Genomic DNA, 22495 nt, shown 5'->3' with positions numbered 1-22495 from the left:
ACTAATCTTTTTACCTGTCTACCCTAGCTGTGTATTTTCTTTCCTCTGAAGCTTTATTTATTGTGTGTTTAAGGACTTTGATTTAATATTTGGGGATTTAATGTTCAGCTTTTTTTTTTTAATCTTCTATTCATTTTCCATGCAACTCATCATAATTTTAATAAGTCATCACAAGAAGTAACATAATTTATGCATAGGTTAGCCATAAGTAAGTCCTTATGATCATATTCAAAAGTATAAAGACAAACATTATAGATAAATGAAATTTAAAGGACTTGAAACGATGAAAACAAATTATAAGGACTAATATCAAAACACGCTAAAAATATAAGAACTATTATATTTTCCCTATATATATTATCGACTAGAGGGACTTCCAAAAAAAAAATTCAGAAAATCCAAGTTTTGGAAGATTATACAGTTTGCAGTTGTTGTGGATGCAGCATTTGAATGTGTATCCAGAAAATATTGTATACATCACCAACAAAGAGGCAATACACTTTATAAGAAATCTAAGCTTAAACAATTTTGGAAGAAAATTCACAAAACTCAGGAACGAACTCAAACCTATTTGTTTTCTGTAGTAACAGCTAAACAGAGAAGCTGGACCACTATTTTTCGGACCAATAACAAAGAGGTAGGACACAAATCTGTGGCTGTATTTTCAGTTTCTTACTAAGTGCAATTTGATGAGCTTCTTGGGATAACGCGTAAACATTGAAGTTGACGTAGATATGGAACATCAAAACATGACAACATAATACGACAAGATATACAATTTCAACATAATTTGGAGTGTCCCAGCTTCAACATCAATATTAACCAAAATACAACTTTATTTTCAGGTACCGATGTTTCAGGACAGTAACTATCCGGAACTAAAACTGATATAGAGTTCCACGAAATAATTTACATCCACACACACACACAAAATGTTAGTTTGGTCCATGTGAGTGTGCCTTCTTTTGTAAGCATCCTCAATTGACACGCTTGGAGCTTTCTACCTGAAGTTATCTAGTTTCACGAGATGTGGGGCTTCTATAGTTGCCCCCTAATTAATAATTCAGATTTCCTCTGCCCCACTTTCTTATTTTGATTAGTTTCAGAAATAAGCCACATGATTCATAACTTGTAAAATATTTTCCCTAATTCTAAAAGCAGGAGCTAGTTTAATATAGTTTTCTTTGATATTAAATATAACATCTCAATCCATTTTGTCTTCCAAATTTCTAATTTTTTTTCCAAACTATCCTTATCGATTGCACATTTATTTAAAAAGAGTTTTATTAATTGAGTAATTTCCCATGAAAATGATTAAAGGGTGTATTTTTTGAAAACTAACACACATTTTTTATAAATAAATAATTTAACTAATTTTCTTAATATCTATAAATTAATTATTTAACCCTTTAGAATTGGAGGAAGTAATAGTTTAACATTGTTTCCTTTTGGCGGTGGAGGGACTGGGGATTGGCCAGGGGACATAGCCCCAAGTTTTTGTTTTGTACTATAAATTATATATATATATATATATATATACACATCTTTAGACTCTAAACACTCAGAATTTATATAAATATAAATGTAATTTATATAATTAGTTTTTCAACCCTCATTCCTGAGATCTAAATCCTAGTTATACCCCTGTTTCCTTGGGATGCTTTTCTTACATTTCCAAACCATATTTGAGGTTCTCTTCTAGGAAAATAATAAACAGGTTTAGTTAAGGAGAAAGGAAATATAAAACCCAACAATTGGTTCAAAAAACAAGGAAGTTATACCAATTTAACTAAAGGTCTTAAGTTTAAGTTTGTGTAATACATCAGCATTGTTGACAGAACTTCCACCCAAAAGATCCTCACTCACCTCGATATAGATTAGTTTAGGCTCTCGTTAAAGTCCCTTCAACTTAAAATGAGGCAAGCTCAAGATATTAGATGCTCAATATAAAAAAAAGGAAAGAATAAAAGAAAATCTCTTTCCTTATCAACTTAAATTTCATTCCTCTAAAAAGTATCCGGAAATAACATCCTAAGTGCATTAAGATGGTTTGATTTGAAGTCAAAAACCTGGCCGACACCTTCAAGTGTAATAATAAAACAGTACAGGATGACTTTGGGTTTGGATGAATTATTATAACCCACTTAACGGGCGAAGGTATTGGCACCAGAAGAACAGCAAAATCTGAAAAACAAATATAAATAAGGATGCCCTGCAAGAGAATTATGGGTATCAATAAAAGATCCAAAGGGAAGGAATATTAATGGAAAATTAAGATAAAACATCGATCTTGACCAGAAAAATTCAAAAGTATTATGCCGCAGTTGACAGTACCTCTCAATAGAGATTCTGTAAGCAATGATTATCATCAACAACTAAATCATACGTGGGCCGCACAACCAAAGTAAGGTCGATGAGAATAGGAAGAATTAAATGTCGGCCGATTCAAACCTGGTCAAAAATTAGAGAGAGAAAGAGAGAGAGAGAGAGAGAGAGTTTATGGAGTGAGTAAACTTCATAATACTTATGGTTCATAAACAAGCATCCTATGTTCAGTCTAATTAATAAAGATCAAAGAGAAAACGAGTTAAAAATGGGTTTCTCACTTTCTTGTTAGTTGCACATGTGTTACAACCTCTACCATAAAACCTTAATGGTCCACGTGTCACCCATATATTGAATCCCTACCTACTCTAAAATGGCGTCTGCTCCATTTTCGGATTTGAAATCAAAATACTAATAACATATCACCATGAAATCAGTACTTGCAAAACAAAGTCTATATATACTGATGCTGTAACTGCAATTGTTACCATCACAATATGTACAACCAGAAACACCATTTATATGTATCTTCTTCTTCTTCATGCCCTTCTCATACACACAAATGCTCTGCAACTGCACTTCAAAAAGCCTCCTTCTTTAATTCTACGGCTCCATCATTTTCCCACATTCTTTTCATTCTCAACCCTTTATTTTGCACTAGCTGCATGTGCTTCCTGCTTATTCCCTACCAATACATTCCCACTATATAAAAGCAAATAAGCCTAACCCATTATATTAACTGCTTCTTCTACAGTCTTGAGGGATGCAAACTCAGAATATGTCATTTTCCTGTGCAAAGAACTTCTTTCAGAGGTTCTGGTTAGATGAAATCAATATGGGAAGTTTTTCTCATAGCAACTTCCTGTCTAGTGATCTTCTGCCATCTCTTGGAGCTCAAATGGTGCAGGAAATCAGACTCCGAAGATACATAATCTCCCCTTTCGATCCGAGATATAGGTGATAAACTCTTTAGAGCCTAGACAGAGACAGTGTGTGTGCACGAGCACATGCATGTGCATGATAATCATAATTCTTATGATACTTTGATTGCTGCTTCTCATGCACATTATTTACAGGGCTTGGGAGATGATACTGGTAGTTCTAGTCATTTACTCAGCCTGGATATGCCCCTTTGAGTTTGCCTTCCTGCCTTCAAAGCAAGATGCACTGTTCATTATTGACAACGTTGTTGATGGTTTCTTTGCCATCGACATCATGCTCACATTCTTTGTTGCATATTTAGATAGTCAGTCTCACCTTCTTGTTGATGATCACTGGAAAATTGCAATCAGGTAAATACACGGTTCATTTGGACCCTTCTATAAAAAGTAGAAAATAAGAACAAGAAAAAATGGTAATAAGATTCCTCTTCAAGCTTCTTGTTGATGCTTGTTATCTCATAAAAAGAGAAATCCAATCATATCAATAATAGGTGTGATGGGGGTACTATGGTTAAAATGAACCATAGTGCATCTTTTGGTTTAGAGAGAGTTCCAAGTAAATTATTATAATAGAGAAGACCGTATAATTAAATTATTTTTTGAAATACGCGTATTACTTGAACCTGTTACAGGAACGTGAACTTCAAAAACACTTAATATAGCTTCAAACTCACAGGTACATATCTACCTGGTTTATTTTTGATGTCTGCTCAACAGCACCATTTCAGATCATCAGCCTTTTCTTCACAAACCATAGCAGTGAGCTTGGCGTTGACCTGCTTAACATGCTTCGGTTATGGCGTCTGAGACGAGTTAGCTCTCTGTTTGCAAGGTTCATCATCATACCAAACTTATGCTTCTGGTGATTTAGTCTTCTGCAACACCTCAAAATTCCAATCATAAGAATATCACAGTTCTTACTTGCTCCTTTACTTTCTTACAGAATTGAGAAAGACATCCGCTTTAACTATTTCTGGACCAGGTGCATAAAACTCATTGCTGTAAGCCACTAAAGCTCATATCTTTCCTTTCCAAATTCAATTGATTGAGATAAACGTGTTTCCTTGTACATTGCACAGACTTTGAAGAATAAGTCACACTATTCATAAAATTCTATTTACAGCTTGGGAATAGAGCGACTTGATATAAACTTTATTATATTTATTGGTTGACTTATCGATTACCGCCTCCATCAAATTTCAGGTAACAATGTTTGCCATACACTGTGCTGGATGCTCTTGCTATCTAATTGCAGAGAAGTATCCTGATTCCAAAAGGACCTGGATTGGTGCAACGCACCCAAATTTCAAAGAAGAAAGTCTTTGGGACAGATATGTGACTGCAATATACTGGTCCATTGTAACACTTACCACTACTGGCTATGGGGATTTACATGCTCAAAACCCTGGGGAGATGCTGTTTGATACTGTGTTCATGCTTTTCAATTTGGGATTAACATCATACATCATTGGAAACATGACAAACCTTGTGGTTCACTGGACCAGCCACACCAAAACTTTTGTTAGTGCTCTCACCTTATGCCTCTTCTACTGGTCAATTTATCACTCATCTGCAACAACTGAGAGTTTTAGATTTTTCAAGTATCAGTTCTCTTAACAATCACTTTATGCTAGATATTACTCGACATTTTATTTAATCCTTCAAACATAGAAAAGTCCTCCTAACAGCTACTTGATATCTTTTTCTTTTTGCCCTTAACCTTGGCAACATCAGAGCTTAAAAGTAGTATTCATTTCAAATAAGAGGGACTTTCTTCTAACAAATTACAATGCTCTCTTTGGGTGCCACAGAGAGATACGATTAGAGCAGCATCAGAGTTTGCATCAAGGAATCATCTGCCGCATCACCTACAAGATCAAATGTTGTCACATTTATGTCTGAGGTTTAAAACAGAAGGATTGAAGCAACAAGAAACATTAAATGGTCTGCCCAGGGCAATTCGTTCAAGCATTGCAAATCATCTCTTCTTTCCTGTTCTGAAGGAGGTCTACCTATTCCATGGAGTTTCATATGACTTCCTCTTCCAACTGGTAAGATCTGTATTTCCTATCATCCTTCTTTTATATCCTCATCCTCTTTCCTTTTCCACCTTCTTTCGTCTTCTGCTTAGGGGAAAATGTAGATTCACTAGTTACTTCAATCAATCAATCAATATTGCCGAGTCTGACAAAGTAACTATAATAACAGGCCTCAGAAATGGAAGCTGAGTATTTTCCACCCAAGGAAGATGTGATACTGCAAAATGAGGTTCCTACAGATCTTTACGTGTTAGTTTCAGGTGCAGCGGTGAGTTAACTAAACACAGATAGTCAATTAACTATGAATGAGTTCTTAAAAGAGGCTGGTGCAATATCTTGTGATCCCATATTTAGCAAAACAGTTGAAAGCTATTAGTTTAGACAATCAGTATTTTATAAATGTTGAAGATGATCATGTAGCAAAGGTCTTTTTAAAGAATACCTACTAATAAAAGTTACTATTCAAATGACCAATTGTTGCAGGATCTTGTTCGCCACATGGATGGGCATGATCAAGTATGTTACATTAATCAAACATTTTATTTTCATTAGAGTACTAGATGGCACAACTTTATCTGACTCACTGTTCACATGAACAATTCAGGTTGTTGGGAAGGCAGTTTTAGGAGAAACATTTGGAGAGATTGGGATATTAACCTACAGGCCACAACCATTCTCTATTCGGACTGCAGAGCTTTCTCAAGTTTTACGACTCAAAAAAACTTCGTTAATGAAGGCTGTTCAAGCTTATCCAGAAGATTCAAAAATCATAATGGATAACCTTGTCATGGTAAATAGGAAATAAGACAGCCTCATAGAGAGATTACTTATATAAAGAGATTATTTATATATAAGAGATGCATTATTCTAAAAATCTGCAAAAGCAATAACAAAAATAACAGCAATAGTAATATCTACAAAATTGTCTTAACTGCTTGTTATTCATACTGACAGAGATTAAAGGGACAAGAAGGCTTGGGTTTTGAGTATCCAAATGCAGAGCCTGGATTGGTCCTTCATGAAAAAGTAGATGGAGTAAAAGCAAGAGAAAGCGTCTCTCATGCACGCACAAACAGTTCATACCAGGATTCATTAGTCCAAGAACGAAGGTATAGAAACTTCACAGACTCAGAGCTTACATTGCATGAGGTGACAAGCGAATATGGAGAAAGGAATATTCATGCTGCTACAGTCAAAGGGCATCCAGAGATGGTTGACGTAGTGCTCGAAAGAGATGCAAACGCCAAGCCCCTGAATTTCGCAAGTCGGAAATCAAAAACTCAGGTAGAACAGCAAAATCAAAAGAGCACTTCTAACCTCTTCATGAATTGTGGAGATAGGGAGAGATCCGATGAATATAGAATAATAGACTTTGAGGAGCCGGATATGTTAAGCCATGTTAGGAACGACACAGCCAGAAACAGAAAACATGATGATCCCAGATCATTTAACTGCCCATTAGAGAGTGCATACAAAACTTCTTATTCGAGTAATCTTAATTGTCCAAGCGATAGAGAAGTAGCTAGATTCAACAAGAAGAGAGTCACAATTCACTTAATAGGCCAGTGCAGCGGCACTTCACGCGGACAGCATGGGAAGTTGATTATTCTGCCTGATTCAATAGAAGAGCTGCTCAAGATTGCTGGTAAGCTTTGATCTTAAAAGAAATACTATTTTAAACCTATAATTGAGAGAAATAATAATTAGTTTGCTGATAAATATAGGTGCATACAAAGAAAAAGGCCAGCTTTTTCTCACTATTCCCCGTATTTTTTTAAACAGAAAGGGAAATCAAACTTCCGAACATATGGACACAAAACTGAAATATCTTGGGCTAACAAGAAAAAAAAAAAGTTCCTACTTTGCCTAATTTCCCACTCTAACTATTATAATCTTGTGACTGCAGAAGAAAAGTTTGCAGGATCAAAACCTACAAGAGTTATTAATACAGAGAAAGCAGAGATAGATGACATAAGAGTCATTCGAGATGGCGATCACCTCCTTTTCCTTTGCAGCAATAGTGAAAATTTGCAGTCACTATGTTAACTATCGAAGGTCAAAACGTAAATTGAAGATGGCATGTAATTTACAGTAAGGCAACGATATAATCAAATATTGACAACAATATTGTCCAGCCAGGAAATCATTGGAAAATCAGACGATATACAAAAGCTTCTCTTTGTTAGTAATCATTGAAACAAAATTTTACAATCTCATCAATACAAGTGGGGGAAAAATAAAGTCCAATAACCAAAAGTGTCGGGAGCTGTAATGCAGCTGCAAGATTCAAACAATATTTGCCACATTTTGTGTTCCTTGATAATCCCAGCGAATCAGTGCTTTTACAACAATAAATGCTCTTGCTCCGTGCAAGGGATTCATAATTATCTTCAAAGAAGCTTCTCATTATGTGCCACTTCATTCTTGGTGGCTAAAAGTTTTCCGTCGATTGAATGTCTTTGCGGCCAGAAGAAAAACGTATCATTTCTTCAAATTGATTGGTATAGGATGTGCTTCTGTGTTAAAAACAAATTTATCCAATGGAACAACAGAGCTATCTCCAAACAGCAAGTACAAATACTTCAGCGTTTCTCCCAGAAAGAAAGTTTCCATTTTGTCTCTTCTGCTAGGAGGGACAGTAGTTACATCGTCCAGAGAAGTGTATCCACCAGTCTCAACCCTTGTGTATTTCTCAAAAGCTTCAAATATCTGCCAACCCCATTCGCGGTATCTGAAACACAGTAAAATTGGGTCATTGAGGAAACATCAAGAAAGAAATACTAAACTTGTGTTCTGGGTTTCTTGGGTAAAGTCCCAGGAAATTCAGTTATCAATTAAACCAATACACAAGAGGGGGCAGAAGCATACTTTGAATCTCCTGTAATACGGTATAAAACAAATAATGATTCTACAGTCTCAGGTCGCAAGAGATTATGTCGATCAGCTGGTTTGATTATAATATCGTTCACATATCCTGAGCTCTTATTCCCTCCATCAAGACCATCTTCAGAAAATTCCTGCATACCAGTCAAATCATCACTTAGCAACAAATAATATGTATTGTAAACAATATTACAGACCACCATCAAGCAGATAAAAAATGTATAAGCTGCTCTGCTAGAATTGCTTTCATTTTTGTAATCGATAAATCCAAAATATGTAGTAAAAGGCTTGCTAACCTCGGTATGAAAGTAAGCAATTTCTGGAGCCAAACCAGTAGAAGTCACTGAGTACATTTCAAAGCATGTTTTAGCCAGGTCTTCAGCAAGCTTCAAATTTTCCATGTCTTCGAAGTTCAGCATATTGTTTAGCATTGCCTTTTCCTTTGTAAGGCCTTTAGTGGCACCAAGTGCCAGAGTACCCGATAAGAAACACACCTGCACGGGCAGCAATTATCTTTGCATCAATGTTAGGTGGTAAATGTCAACAGAAACATCACCCTGTTAATTGTTTGTTTATAGGGTAAAATTAAATTTTAGAAAAATAGATAAGAAATTCATAATTGACATCTAAATATTTAATAGTTCTTTTTTCAAAAAAAAAAAAATCTCAACTGAGGGCATGAGAGAGAAATAAAAGTCACTATTGTGAAGGGAGTAAAAAAAATCTGTTTCCCGATAATAACTTTCAGTGACAAACTAATCTATTGTTCAGAACTGTCAGTAAGACATAATACAGTACAGATGGCAACATGAGTTATAATTTTAAGAAGCCCTTTCGTACTCTTTGTACTAGAATTAAAAAAAAAAAAATTGTCCAGCAACTAAGGCACTAAATGAAGTTCAAGCAATGTCAAACTTGAAAAGCAGGAGTCAGTGCATACCAGGTGATCCATTTTTGGACTGAAACCACCATTTAATCCATAAGGCAATTCTCCAACAAAAACTAATCCATTTGGAACTGATTTTCGAACAAGAAGATGCTTGACACCCTTCATTGCTTCTGTATACATTTCATATAGGTACGATGTATTACCCTCATAACTAGCTCCAGACTGAAGCCACACTTTGATTAAGTATTCATAATAACTATCACCACGAGATCCCAGTCTGATGTTTTCTCCACTAAATTGGCCAGAATGGGGGCTGCATTAAGTTCATAGACAACATCAAATGTTTAGAAGAAAATCATTAAAAAAAAAAGGAGAAAAAGTCTACAATGGCTTGAGCATGTCTGAAATAAAGGGTAAAAATGAGAAATTGAACACAAAATAGTTGAGAACTTCAAACAAAAGTTGTGGTTGAACAAAGTGAGGCATGTACATTATATAAATCTAATACATTTCCATACCTAATGTAGATAGGAACCAATCCTTCAACCTTAGGGAGAGTCTTCATGTGATCCAAGGTTTTCATAGCCTCCACACTATATTTCTGATCACCGGATACGGAACTGAGATAATTGAATTCAAGTTGTAAAGTGGAAACTTCAGAAGTACTGCTCAGTCCGCCAGGAGCTGGATGGGCTGAGGAGTCACGCAGAATAACATCAGACAATGGAATAGAAGTTGGACTGGATGTAAAAGCAGAAAGCAGACGATCAGCCAAATTCTTGGCAGTTTCTAGGTAAACAGCTGGTTCAGGTCCTGCATGTGTTAAGTTCATTCCTTTCTCTCCACCCCTTAGATGATATGCACTTAAAAGGCCACCCAAAACACGTATTGTAGTTTCAAACAAATTTACTTGGCCCTTTTCACTAATTCTTTTAGAAAGGTGTGCTTCAACCCAGGATCCTGCTTCGGCAATAACTTCATCAATACCCATTATCATGGCTGTATCAAGAGCATCAACCACTGTAGCACTTAATCCTCCTAATCCATCAACTCCATGCTGGCTGAGTGGCATGAGTTCATCAAAACCCATGGCATATTTTTTATAGCCAGACCATGCATGAATAAAAGCATCCTTGACTTTTTGTTGCCTAGTAGTCCACATTGAACCAGCATCTTGTTTTACATGACCAATATTATTACTGCTACCTTTAGAATCAGGCGGTAATCTAGGAGGAAGCCTTGGAGGCCGCCTCAAGAGGCTTTTTAGCGTGATTCCACCCTTGGTGATGAGGTTACCTTCACTTTTTCTGTCGCCAATTGCTTGATTATCAGAAACTACAGGACCAGGGCTAGTGTGAGTCAGCATAACATATGCTAAACCAAAGACCAGTAGTAAAAGTAGGAACTTTCCTGTGCTACAGCTAGTACAACCACGCTTTAAATTGCTAGTGGCCAAGCTCTGAGTAAAGGCCTGGAAAACAGAGACAGTAAATCCCTTGTCCTTTAAAGATTATGGCACAGAAAGACACTAATTTAAAAGTAGTAATATGATATTCACTGAACAAATGAGAATTCAATGTCATACATAAAAAGAGTGCAAAAATAAATGGGCACGGAAAAAAAAAAGATGAAAAATTAATACCATTTTTGTTATTATTTTGGAGAAGTTTAAACAGGAACTTTACATGTAATACATCTATTTCTACCATGCATTATTAATCTTTTTTTTTTTTTACATATGCATGATCAATTATTCTAGAAGTTATAATTTTACACACACACACACACACACCCATTTGCTGATAAGGAGTGGAAGAAGAACATGGTAGAAGTTAAAATTGGAGACAGAATTATTTCCTTAAAAATGATTGTTAGAACGTGAGACGGTTAATATTATTGGTGTTTATGCACCTCAAGCTGGGGCAGATGTCGGTATTAAGGAATTATTTTGGGAAGACTTAGAGGGGGTTGATTCAACACATATCACAGAATGAAAAAGATCTTTATTGAAGGAGACTTTAATATTCATGTCGAAAGGAAGGCAAGCCGTTATGCAAGGGTGCATGGTGGTTTTGGTTTTGAAGAGCTAAACAATGAAGGACAATCTATTTTTTATTTCTCTTTAGCTTATAATTTCAAGATCACCAACACTTGTTTCAAGAAGAAGGATGAGCATCTCACCACTCACAAAAGTGAAGTCTCAAGGTCATAGATTGATTTCTTTTTAATAAGGAATATGATAGAAGACTCTGTAAAAATTGTAAGATGATTTTTAGGGATGCTGTCATGACACAACACAGGGTCTTGTCTTTGATGTGTGTATTATGAATAAAAATCAAAAGCATCTAAAAGTGGTAAGTCTAAGGATTAGGCAGTGGCATTTAAAAGGTAAGAAGCGAGAAATTTTTAAGCAAAATCTTTTGGCTGAAGGAATCTAGTAGTCTTAGGGAAGTACAAGTATCTTGTAGGAGGATATGGGTAAGAAGGTAAGAAAGGTTGCAAAAGAAGTTTTGGGAGAATCAAAAGGTTTTGGTCCGAGAGATAAGAAGTCTTGACAGTGAAACGATAGTGTACAAGAAAAAAATCAAATATAAGGAGTGTTTTAAAGCCATCCATTTGTGTAACAATGATGAAAATTAGAAAGGTATTGTATAGCTAAAAAGGAAACTAAAATGCAGTGAGCAAGCTCGTTCAAAAGCATTTGAAGAGTTTTATAATGGTTTTAGGACAAAGGATGGAGAATGAAAAATTTATAAAATTGCTAAGAGTAAGGAAAGAAAATCAAGAGATCTGAAATAGGTAAAATGCATAAAGGATGAAAGGGAAAGAATTTTGGTCATAGATGGTGATATTAAAGATAGATAGGATACCTACTTTTTAAATTTTTCAATGATGGAGGGGGTTCGTCTAGTAATTTGAAAGATTTAGTAGCCCGTGAAAGAGAACAAATTTTGTCATTCTATCGAAGGATACGCAATAGTGAGGTAAAGGAAGCTATTAAAAAGATGGCAAATAGTAGAGCTAATGGATCTAATTGTATCCCTATTGAAGTGTAAAAATGTTTAGGTGAAGAAAGGGTGCGGTGGCTAACTAAATTATTTAATGAATTTTACGGTTCAAGAAAATGATTAGAAATTGGAGGAAAAGTATCTTAGTTCCTATTTACAAAAATAAAGATGGATATTAAAATTGTACTAATTACATAAGGATTAAACTTATAAGTCATATAATGAAAGTGTGGAAAAAAGTGACTAAACATAGATTGAGATTGGATACTGGTATTTTTGAGAATCAGTTTGGCTTTATGCCAGGTAAGGAGAATATAGAAGCGATTTATCTACTAAGGAAGTTAACGGAAAAGTATCAATGCAAAGGTAAAGATCTTCATATTATTTTCATTGATTTGAAAAAAGCTTATAACTGTATATCGAGAGAAATATTTTGAAAAGCCTTAGAAAGGAAGGGTGTCCGAATTGCCTATATTAGAGCTGACAAGATATGTATGAGGGGAAAATAACTAGTATAAGAACATCTGGTGGTGAAACAAAGGACTTTCGTATAAGGATTGAAACTATCAGGATGATCTTTGAGCCTTTATTTGTTTGGCTTGGTTTTAGAGTTTTGACTGAGCATATTCAAGAGAAAATCCCCAAATGCAAGCAATTTGCAAATGATATAATTCTATTGTGGAGATAAGAGAAGAGATTAACTATAAACTTTAGTTATAGAGGAAGACATTGGAGTTAAAAGGTTTTCGCCTGAGTAAATAAGACGAAATATTTGTATCGTAATTTTTATAAGAGGTTAGTTAGTAGTAATTTGGAAGTGAAACTAGGAGATCAAATTATACCTCAAGTGAAAAAGTTTAGATATCTAGAAGCTATTATTCAGCATGATGGGGAAATTGATGAGGATATTGCACATAAGATACAAATTAGGTGATTTAATTGGAAAAAAGCTAAAAGAATATTTGCAATTGTGAGGTACCAAATAAATTTAAAAGAGTTTTATCGAACTGATATAAAACCAGCAATGTTACATGATAGCAAATGTTGGGTTTTAACGAGACAGCAAGAACATAAAGTTGGAATAGCAAAATGAAATGTTGAGATAGATGGACGAATATACACATAAAGATAAAATTTGAAATGAGCACGTACGAAAAAAAGTGGGTGTAGCACCTATTGAGAGAAAAATGGTAGAAAACCGTTTGATATGATTTGGACATGTACAAAGAAGGCTGTAGAAGCCAGAGGCACCCATGCGAAAAGTAGAATAGAAAATTGAGCCCTATTAGAAGGGTAGAGAATGGCAAAAGAAAACATTTTTGTAAGTTGTTGACCGAGACCTCTTAGTTAACAACATTTCTAAATACTTGTAAAAATAGAACACAATGGAGTCATGTATCTATATAGCCAATCCTACCTAATGGAATAAAGGTGGTTGTTGTTGTTGTTGTTGATGATGACAATGACAACCAATTATTCTAGAAACTGAACTAAAGGTCAAAGGTTGCCGTTTCAATAAGATTAAGTAGGTGCCAAGTGATGAACATGAAGCATACATTGATCATATTTCACAATCTAAAGAGGTAAACTAGTAATCCTTGTAAAATTTTAAAAACAGTTCCCAGAATCTCAATGTCTTGTCATTCTTATCATCATAAAGTTCTCTCGTTTACGCAGGACATAATGGATTAGCAACAACGATTACCTCAAACATTTTATGATCCATTTTTTAATAGCCATGCACCATTAGACCTATGACAGAAACTTATACTATATCCTCATGCCAAAAATATTTTTAATACCATATCCAAATATTCTGCTTCTCATGCCAAATATACAGGACATTTAATACTATATCCAAGACAAATCTTATTCATTGAAAAAACAATGCAGATCAGGATCAGAAGTAATCCACAAAAAATAAAATTATACAAATTAATATTGGATCAAAGAAAAGCATATGCTATCCAAGTTTTCAATAGATTCACGCATCTCAGCAACCTTGGTCCAATAAGTGTTTTTAAAATGCTCTTTTGCTCAAAAAAAAAAAAAGGTGTTTTCAAATGCTCTGGAAAATAGAAACTTATCTAGAGTAAGGCAATCTGAACATATCCTAATTGAAGAAATTAATCTTTGATTCAGTAGATTATATTCTCATTTCGCACCATCGTTTCCTATGCATGAACTAAAACAACTTCAACTCTAGAAAGCAAGGGAAAAAAAAATCATAATAAGGCGAATAAGATACAAGAAGACGCGTTTTTGCCAGTAACTCAAATCATGCCTTCACCTTCCTAGACAGGTACCAATAATTTGTTTTTCCACAGGGCCAGCAAGCTTAAGCTAGCGTAGATCAATCAGTCACAAATTTAATGCAACTCAGCTGAGCTAAAAGGACATAATTTTGCGAACCAGAGTCAAGATATCTAGAAATTTTCCGCATCAATACATTAAGTCTCTAACCCAGCTTTGTTGTAAATCCTGAAAAACTTTTTTCCACTCATTCAGGTTGACATCAATCGAAATTCTGTCGCCGCAGATTATACAAGTACCACCAATACAGAATCCAACCACAATATAACAAACACCAATCAAATTCTGGGTCTCTGTCAATAACATAGCTAACTTTCCAGATGATTTCACAGCTAAGATCTAATGTCCGGGAGGTACCTTAATGAATGAGCGTTGGCGAAATTTGGCGTTGTCATACTCGACATCTTTATTCGTGTAGGGCAGTCTCTTCGACATGCTCGATCCGATCCTGAGCTGGGCTCGGCTTCAGTGATTCAACGAATCAAACCTGAAGCTTTCGGAATTGGATCGAAACCTGAAGGGGAGTTGGAGGGTGAATCCAACGAGAAAGTGAAAAGAATTGTGGGCGGAGAATTCGATCGTGCAGAATGCTACAGAGCATTGACAGGCCGGGAAGAATAAGTGTGTAAGAGAAAATTTTGTCCTCTGGGTTCGTTGCCGCGAAGAAATGCAAGGGACGACTTTGAAGACTAAACGCGTCTTATGATTCTCTCTTGAAATTATTGATTAGATCGACACTCATAGATTTGACTCCATTACCATTGTTCCATTACAACGGTGAGTAACATTAACTTGACTAATTAACCATATTTTTACTTATTAAATGTTTATTAATTATTAGTACTATAGTTTGCCCCTGCTAATAAATAGCTTGAATTTCTAGCTGTTAATTTTTAATGGCATACCTTTTCAATATTAATACGAAAAACAGCTTTAATTGAAATATTCATCCATAAAAACCTTTACAAAATTAGTAAGTTATAAACATTGCTATTTATTTCAAATTTCATGAGAACCGCATGCATCCCTTTCATTAACATTATGAATTGTCAAAAAAAAAAAAATATTGGAATAACTTCCGTGCGATCCAAAATAATTGTGAGCTAGCTTCAACCATAGTTTGAAGATTTGTTGGTATTTGGGGCAACACACTTCTAGCCTTTATCCCTCCTTTGCTAAATTTAGTTTTCAATTCAGATTTTTGCTAGACTCTATTTCTTATGTAGCTATATCTTGCATAGGTATGTCTAGTCTAGCATAAATTACGAAAACAATGTCTTCCAGCGATTGATTGATAACAAACCAAAAATCATAAAATAAATAAATAAAACACATTGAACCATGAGCAACATGCTAATCATTGTCACCCTAAGTTAAAGTAACACATTGGTCGACCCAAAAAAAAAACAAACGGGCCAAGTGAGCTTTTCAATTTGAGGCCGGAATCGAATTTAAAGTTTTTAGGCCTTTTCATAACTTCAAGAAAGGCCCAAAGGCTTAAATTTAGCTCATCACAAATATTTTTCTTCTCTCGGTTTGCGTTCGGCTTATTGGTTCTGAACATTTGTTTTGGTGTTTTGAAGTGTGCAGCATTGGACAAGCTAAACGCTTGATATATCAGGCATATATATGGCCAAGCTTGTAACCCAGGTCTTCTTTTATCTCTCTATAAACATTTGATACAAATTAATCGTATTTATAAGGTATTGAAACCTGAACTCATCACTCAATTGATTGAAATAGTAGTTTAAAGGTAAGTAGTGGTTGAAATTGGGGTTAAATCAAGGTCAATCTGATTATATATTTTTTTATTAAAATCTAATTGTATTTTTTAATTCAAAAACAATGTCATTTTAAGTTTAGTAAAATGAGGGGGGGGGAAAACATAAAATCTAACCCTTTATTTGTTCAAAATTCTTGATCAGACTAGCCATGAGGTCAGCTCATCAATTTATTGACCCAACCAACCAAGCCAATTGAGTTTTAATACCATTTATATTATTAAGTGTCTTTGAATTAAATGTTTACTCTTGTATAAAAGGAATTTTAAGAATATTTTTATCTGCTTTTAGAAATTTAATATACAACACTATTTAGTTTTCATTAGGTTTCTTTTGCACTTCAATCTGAGCTTTTGCATCTCGAGGATCAAGTCCAAAATACCTGTACTTTTTGATGATACGTTTTTGCTACTTGCAAAGAAGTAGGTAAAGCAACACAATAAATAAAATTAATGCAATAAACAATTAACGCAAGGAGAGACTACGTATATACCTATACGTATATATGTACAATTACAACTAGTAAATCACACAGAGATATAAAACTACGTCTTTGGAATGCTAAGCGGAAGAGAAGAACGCTTGGAGTTCACAACAAGAACTTTGGATCTGCATCCCTGAAGATGGACTCTTCATGGCAGGTGGCGGATATTAGCTTGAATTTAGCAGCCAGATTTATATATTATGACCATTACGTTAATTTACATGCATGGATATATACAAAGCTTCCCTAGCTTCCCATGTTCAAAATAAGCAATATTCATCAAGATTTTTTGTTTAAAGCAGGAATTTCGACCTTTTCAAAGGAAACTAAGGAAGGTGGTTATGTTTGATTACTCAACAGTCAACACACAAGCTTCACATTAGTACATTTGCAAAGTCTAAACAATCGTTTACCTACAACTAACATGTTTGCGTGCTAACTTTTGTCTTGTAAACTAAAAACTGTTTGGATGTGCGTTGAAAAAGTAATTAATTTTATAACTTTTGAGGCAAAACTATTTTGACATGCTTGAAACCAACCGAGGCACTGAATGCGTTCATATGGTCTAATTTAGACATTTTATATAATAAAATTACCGTGTAATCTTCAAGTAATTTACCCAATTTGTGAAGTTTTTATAATCAATTTAAGTGTTTTCTTTTCAAATTTTAAAATATTTAAATCATATAGTGGGATTTACAAGCGAAAAAATAAACCTCAGATACCTCAAATCCATTTCAACTTTTTCTCTTTCAATTTTTCATTAACTCTTAATTTTCTCATTAGTTACGTTTTCATTTTTCTTAATAAACATTTGTATCTATTGACTGCCTCTTAAGCTAGCATGGAGCACCGTCCTACTTCTTTCCTTCCCTCTCGTCCGCCTCGCCGTCGAAAGCCGAAACAGAAAACGTCTTTGATAAGCCAGAGGGATTGGCGAACGTGAACTTACCGGCATCGTCGTTGTCGACGGAGATGTCGGCGATCCTGATCCAGATGAACAGCTCCTTCGTCTTCACTCCGGTCACCCGCCGCATTCGGTGCTCCTCCACGAATGCCGTCACCTCCGGTTCGTAGGAAACGACACGTCCGATGCGTTGGAACCGGTGCTCCTTCTTTCGGTTCTGCTTCAGCCACACGAACCCCGTGATGCGGTTGTGCCCCACCTCTACGATGTCGTCCAGGGGAAGCAACCCTGACGGGAGGCAGAATTCCCCGAGCAGTTCGCGCGATTTCTTCTTGCAGATGGCTTCGCCATGGTAAACCTCAGCTTCGTTTCTGTGACGTGCTATGTATAGGCTCGTCATTTTGAATAATTTTGATGCCGCAATTTCGATTTGAATATGTGATTTGAGTGTGGAAGTGAATGATTGAGGGGAAAGGGAAATGTTGATTGCGGAATTTCACCGAATTAGCCTTCGGGAATTTGGGAGGGAAATTTGCAAGGAGAAAGACATAAGGAAGAAGAGAAAATTTGGAGGGAGAACGTAAGTTTTTGGAAGGAGAAAAGCTAAGAATAGTGAATAGCGAAGCGAAGATTGCGAATTGGATAATATCTAACTCTGAAGTGATGACGCGAATACCGTGTGACTATTTTTGGAAAGTTAGTGATTATTATAGTAAAATCAAATTTACAAATGTTGCGAGATATGGCATGTTGATTTGCAAGTTATGTACAAGATGTTGAATCCAGGGAACTGGAGGGGTCAAGAAGAAAATCAAAGGTCGTGCAAATCATCAAGAGTACGTTGTGGTGGAAAATTTGGGAAATAAATGCTCCTTATACTTCCCAGATTTTCCCGTGGAGACTCACGAAGAATTCAATTCCTTTGAAACAGAGTTTGACCATCACTTGCAGGTAAACTTGGAAAGCTCACTTCAATCGAAGAATTATCTTTTTGGGAATGTACCTTTGCAAGCGCTTTACGTTGGTTTGACTGGTTATCTAAATTAACAGAGGAAGCCAGCTGCTTAGATGGGACTGGACAAAGGGCTAGGAGAGATTTTAGATTGCGTGATCATTGGGATTAGTATAATTCTACATTCCACATGTGATGGGGTATGCTTCAGGAATCATAGAATTTTCAGAAATGGTTTTTGTAGTACTATATAGTGAAATGAGTGCACTATACTTGATCAGGAGATTGTGTGCTCAAGGCGATCGAAGAGATAAGATTGAGCAAATCTGGGGACAAGAAAGTAAATGAGAGAGAACCAGTAAGATCATAATACATGTAACATTCTAAAAATTTTAAGACTCAAATTTATTTTAAAAATAAAATAAAATATTTATAATTAAATTAAAATTTAGAATAATTTGATAGAGGTTCAGAGTTTAAATTTTACTAAGCAAAAGTTTGGTTTTATTTGATTTTTAACTATGAAAAAAATTACCAAAGTTGACCTGGGCTTTTGTGCAATAATAAAAAATGTTGGGCCATTTAACTTTTTGACCAGCAATTTAAAGACCAAAACTGATGCAGAAACGCAGAAACTGAATTGGAAAGGAAAGGAAAGGAAACGTACGAGAGGGAGAGAGGAAGAAGAGAAGAGAAAGGGAGGGAGTTAGGCTTGGATCTAGGAGTCTTTGCGACTGTTGCGAGCTCGGCTACATGATAGGTAAACTCCCTACTTCAATCCTCTTCTCTTTCTCTTGATTTTCTTCAATTTTTGGAAGAGAAAATTTTTGGATTTTGATCCCAAAGGCTTTATTCTTGTAAGCTTTTGTTTCTTTGGATCCTAGGGAGCATGTTTTGAGTTTCTATATAGTGATATAATGTTTTGAGTGAATAATTGGATGAAAAGAGGTGTTTTGGGCACAAAATAAACCTTGAGAAATTGGGTTTTTGCTCCTCAATAGTTTAAGCTTATTGATTTAGTTATAATTTTGCTATTTGAGCCCAATAAGATTTAAATTAAGGTTTGGTTTTCATTATAAGGGCTAATGGTGAAAGTTGGTGGCACTAAGTAAAGGTTTTTAATTGATTAAAAAATTATATAAATTGAAAATTAGTCTAGTGATGGCTAATAAATGGTTTTGGTGGTTAAGTGACACTATATGAATGGTTGGTTTAATATATGGACCATTAGGGTGGATTATGACTCATTGACCTAAGTTGTGTGATATGAGTTATAGTCTTCATTAATGCTATTTGTCATGATAAATGATGTGGATCACTTATATGTTATAGGAAATTGTTGGTGGAACTTATTGAGAAGTAAGGAACAAGCCGAGCCCTATTTTGTACAAGGAGAACCCTTTTGGTACCAAAGGGTTGAGGTAACAGGGGAATTTATATTTCTTATTACTTTGTTTTAGCTATTTTTGAATAAATATTACTAGTTATCATGCATTACATGTTTTAAAAGATTAAATGTGCTTTATAAGGGGTTATGGGGTACTACTTTGATTATAGTGCAAATATGTTTTCTAATTATTTAATAACAATGTTTTTGTGGAAATGAGATTTATAAATATTATACTACTTTAGAGTGTTGAATGGTCAATACTCAAGAAAGATAGATAAGAGTAAAAGGCATGATCTCGGTGGGAGTTCACCAATGAGAAGGTGTGTATTTTTGATATTCTATGGCACATTGTCAGTACTCAGTGTTGTCTTACGTATTGTGGGCTCAGTGTACTAAAGTGGTTAGTGCATTGAATGTTCGACACCTCTCAGTGGGGGAGGGAATCCGACATATAAAGTGTGAGGTTGAGTGCCTAGGCCAAGGTAGCCCTCACATAGAAAGTAAGTTGGGCTGGCTCTGGGAGGGAGTTAGCTTCAACTGCTTAGGATTCACATCGAAGGGGCACAGGAGGTTCGGTGTATTAGATCATGCCTTAGATTATGTTTTGTGCCTGTGGAGGTACAAGTAGGTATAAGGTTTACCTGCGAGTTAAAGAGTGCCAGGGGGCATTCTGTTGGTCATGAAAGGCCATACCGGCCTAGGTCATGCATTCATGCATTTTAAATGGCTAAATTATATACTATGTTGAATTTATTATTCATTTATTTGATTATGGCTTACTTTGTAATAATCAATGTAGATTTCACTGTTACTGAGACTGTGGTTGTCTCACCCCTTTCTTTTCAATATTCTAGGTCCAGGCAAAGGATCCAGTGGTGGACAGGGAAAGGAGCAAAGTTAGGGATTTGCTTGTGATTTGTAAAGAACTGCAACCCCTTTCTTTTGAGCAAATATATTGTAATGTATTTAAAATTAGGGTGCTAGTAGGATATGATTGTGTGTGTGTGTGTGTGAATATGTGTGGATTGTGTGCTTGTGTATGAATTTTTGTCTGTTTGCAGACTTGTGGCTAGGAAACTTAGTTATGGTGTGTGGTTTTGATGGATTTACTTAGTAGACTAAGTTTCTATTACAAGCAGATCTTTATTTTGATATATATGTGATTTTATAAGCAAATGCAAAGTGGTTGCATTGTAAATGGTGTGCTATGGGCAAACATACAGCTTGGATAGAAAGAGTGGGTGCGTGGGCCCCATAAAGAGCTCTGAGCAAAGTGAAAATGTTTAGCATATGTATTTATATAAATACATGGTATTTGGATTGATTTGTGACCACTCTTGTATGATTTGTGCATTTTGGGGGTTTAGGGTCCATTTTGGGAAATGGCACCCGGGTGGTCAAAATTTGATGTATGGGATTTTTCTATCATTTGAATGTTCTATCAGGTGTTTTTAATCTTATTTGACGTGTCCAAAGTGTTCCCACAGATTTGTGACCATTAGGATGAGATTTGGATAATTTTGAAAATGGTTTTTACCAAAAAGCTGCACTTTTGCATCTAGGTGTCCAAATCTTAATCCGACCGTTGGATTTCTCTAAAATTTGGGTCACAAGTAAAACCTTTTATAAGCTTCGTGTGGGCTTTGGAATCACGTCGTTCGGATATCGAACGGAGAAACGACGCACTTCAGAATTTGGTCTGGATGTGCTATCATGACAGCATTAAATTGCTGTCATGACAGCTACAGTGTTGATGTTGTAACCTACATAAAATTCAATCCGTCCGTTGGATTTTTTCAAAATTTAGTATGCTAATAGTACTCTTTAAAAGTGACATGTGGAATTTGGAATCGCTCCGATCGGAGGTCAAATGATGAAATGGTGCACCCCGGAAGTTAGTCCGGAGGTGCTGTCATGACAGCAAAAGTAGTCAATATTTTAACATGTCTAATTTTTAATCTGACCGTTGGATCTTTTTGAAATTTGATACACTTATACTACTCTTTGAATGTGATGTGTGAGCTTTAAAATTACTTAGATCGGAGGTCGAATGACGGAACGGCGCCTCCTGGAATTTGGCCCAGGAGGGCTATCATGACAGCAATAAATTACTGTCATGACAGTATCTTTTTATTCCATTTTCGTCTAGCTTGCTTCCGTGCGCTATAGGTAGAACCTATAATTATTTTTAAGGTTTTAAATGATTTATTTTTTAAGTTGATTAGAGGATCGACTCCTTAACCACACTTAGTTTGTTTGAATTATGTGATTTTTGGATAACACTTGAGGCAAGTGTTACAACACAATCAAGAAACTCCCCCCAACAAGTGGATATAGCAGATATGGGTCAAGATGACAGTGTGACGAGGAAGTAGTTTTAGTAGGAGTCATGTAAAATTCAAGATAAAATCTGGCCTTTTGAAATGGTGATGATCATGAAATTGGGGGATGGGGGTGCGTGTTTGTTTTGGTGTTTGCATGCATTTCAATGCGCGCTAAAAGTAGAAGCTATTGTTAAATTCTTGCCGAGAAATATGTGTTGGTGGATTGAAGTTTAAATGCAGAATAATCATGGTCAGACAA

At 35.5% G+C, this 22495-nt stretch overlaps 3 protein-coding genes and 1 long non-coding RNA gene across 6 annotated transcripts; 1 reads left to right on the top strand and 3 right to left on the bottom strand.

Annotated features, from left to right (window-relative positions):
• Window positions 1–1802: 1802 nt before the first annotated feature.
• LOC129285466 (uncharacterized) lies at window positions 1803–5180 on the bottom strand. Of its 3 annotated transcripts, XR_008587218.1 has the most exons (5): window positions 5055–5180; window positions 4752–4845; window positions 3955–4141; window positions 2335–3599; window positions 1806–2212 (listed from the first exon to the last, which is right to left on the bottom strand). It is a non-coding gene; the product is annotated as an uncharacterized LOC129285466 (long non-coding RNA). The 3 variants fall into 3 exon arrangements; XR_008587217.1 differs by having other exon boundaries at window positions 1803–2212; window positions 3955–4845; XR_008587219.1 differs by having other exon boundaries at window positions 1803–2212; window positions 3955–4836; window positions 5055–5176.
• Window positions 3089–7459, top strand: LOC129285463 (potassium channel KAT1-like). The gene is made up of 11 exons (XM_054921182.1): window positions 3089–3282; window positions 3402–3617; window positions 3943–4098; window positions 4210–4267; window positions 4470–4787; window positions 5078–5317; window positions 5475–5573; window positions 5789–5821; window positions 5910–6095; window positions 6260–6950; window positions 7212–7459. Exons 1-11 carry the CDS (start codon window positions 3089–3091, stop codon window positions 7349–7351), a joined length of 2331 nt encoding a protein of 776 aa, XP_054777157.1. The 3' UTR covers window positions 7352–7459.
• Window positions 7460–7469: 10 nt separating this feature from the next.
• Window positions 7470–15108, bottom strand: LOC129285465 (mannosyl-oligosaccharide 1,2-alpha-mannosidase MNS3-like). The gene is made up of 6 exons (XM_054921183.1): window positions 14756–15108; window positions 9596–10548; window positions 9129–9390; window positions 8485–8682; window positions 8174–8322; window positions 7470–8036 (listed from the first exon to the last, which is right to left on the bottom strand). Exons 1-6 carry the CDS (start codon window positions 14831–14833, stop codon window positions 7787–7789), a joined length of 1890 nt encoding a protein of 629 aa, XP_054777158.1. The 5' UTR covers window positions 14834–15108; the 3' UTR covers window positions 7470–7786.
• Window positions 15109–17520: 2412 nt separating this feature from the next.
• LOC129286134 (uncharacterized) lies at window positions 17521–17970 on the bottom strand. The gene has a single exon (XM_054922152.1). The coding sequence runs from the start codon at window positions 17968–17970 to the stop codon at window positions 17521–17523; it is 450 nt and encodes a 149-aa protein (XP_054778127.1).
• Window positions 17971–22495: the final 4525 nt, after the last annotated feature.

This window comes from Prosopis cineraria, unplaced genomic scaffold (genome assembly GCF_029017545.1).
Source record: "Prosopis cineraria cultivar Desert tree isolate PC_DT_omini unplaced genomic scaffold, ASM2901754v1 PC11, whole genome shotgun sequence".
Classification (NCBI taxonomy): domain Eukaryota; kingdom Viridiplantae; phylum Streptophyta; class Magnoliopsida; order Fabales; family Fabaceae; genus Prosopis; species Prosopis cineraria.
The sequence above is the reverse complement of the archived record's forward strand: the minus strand, read 5'-3'. Positions and strand labels throughout refer to the sequence as shown.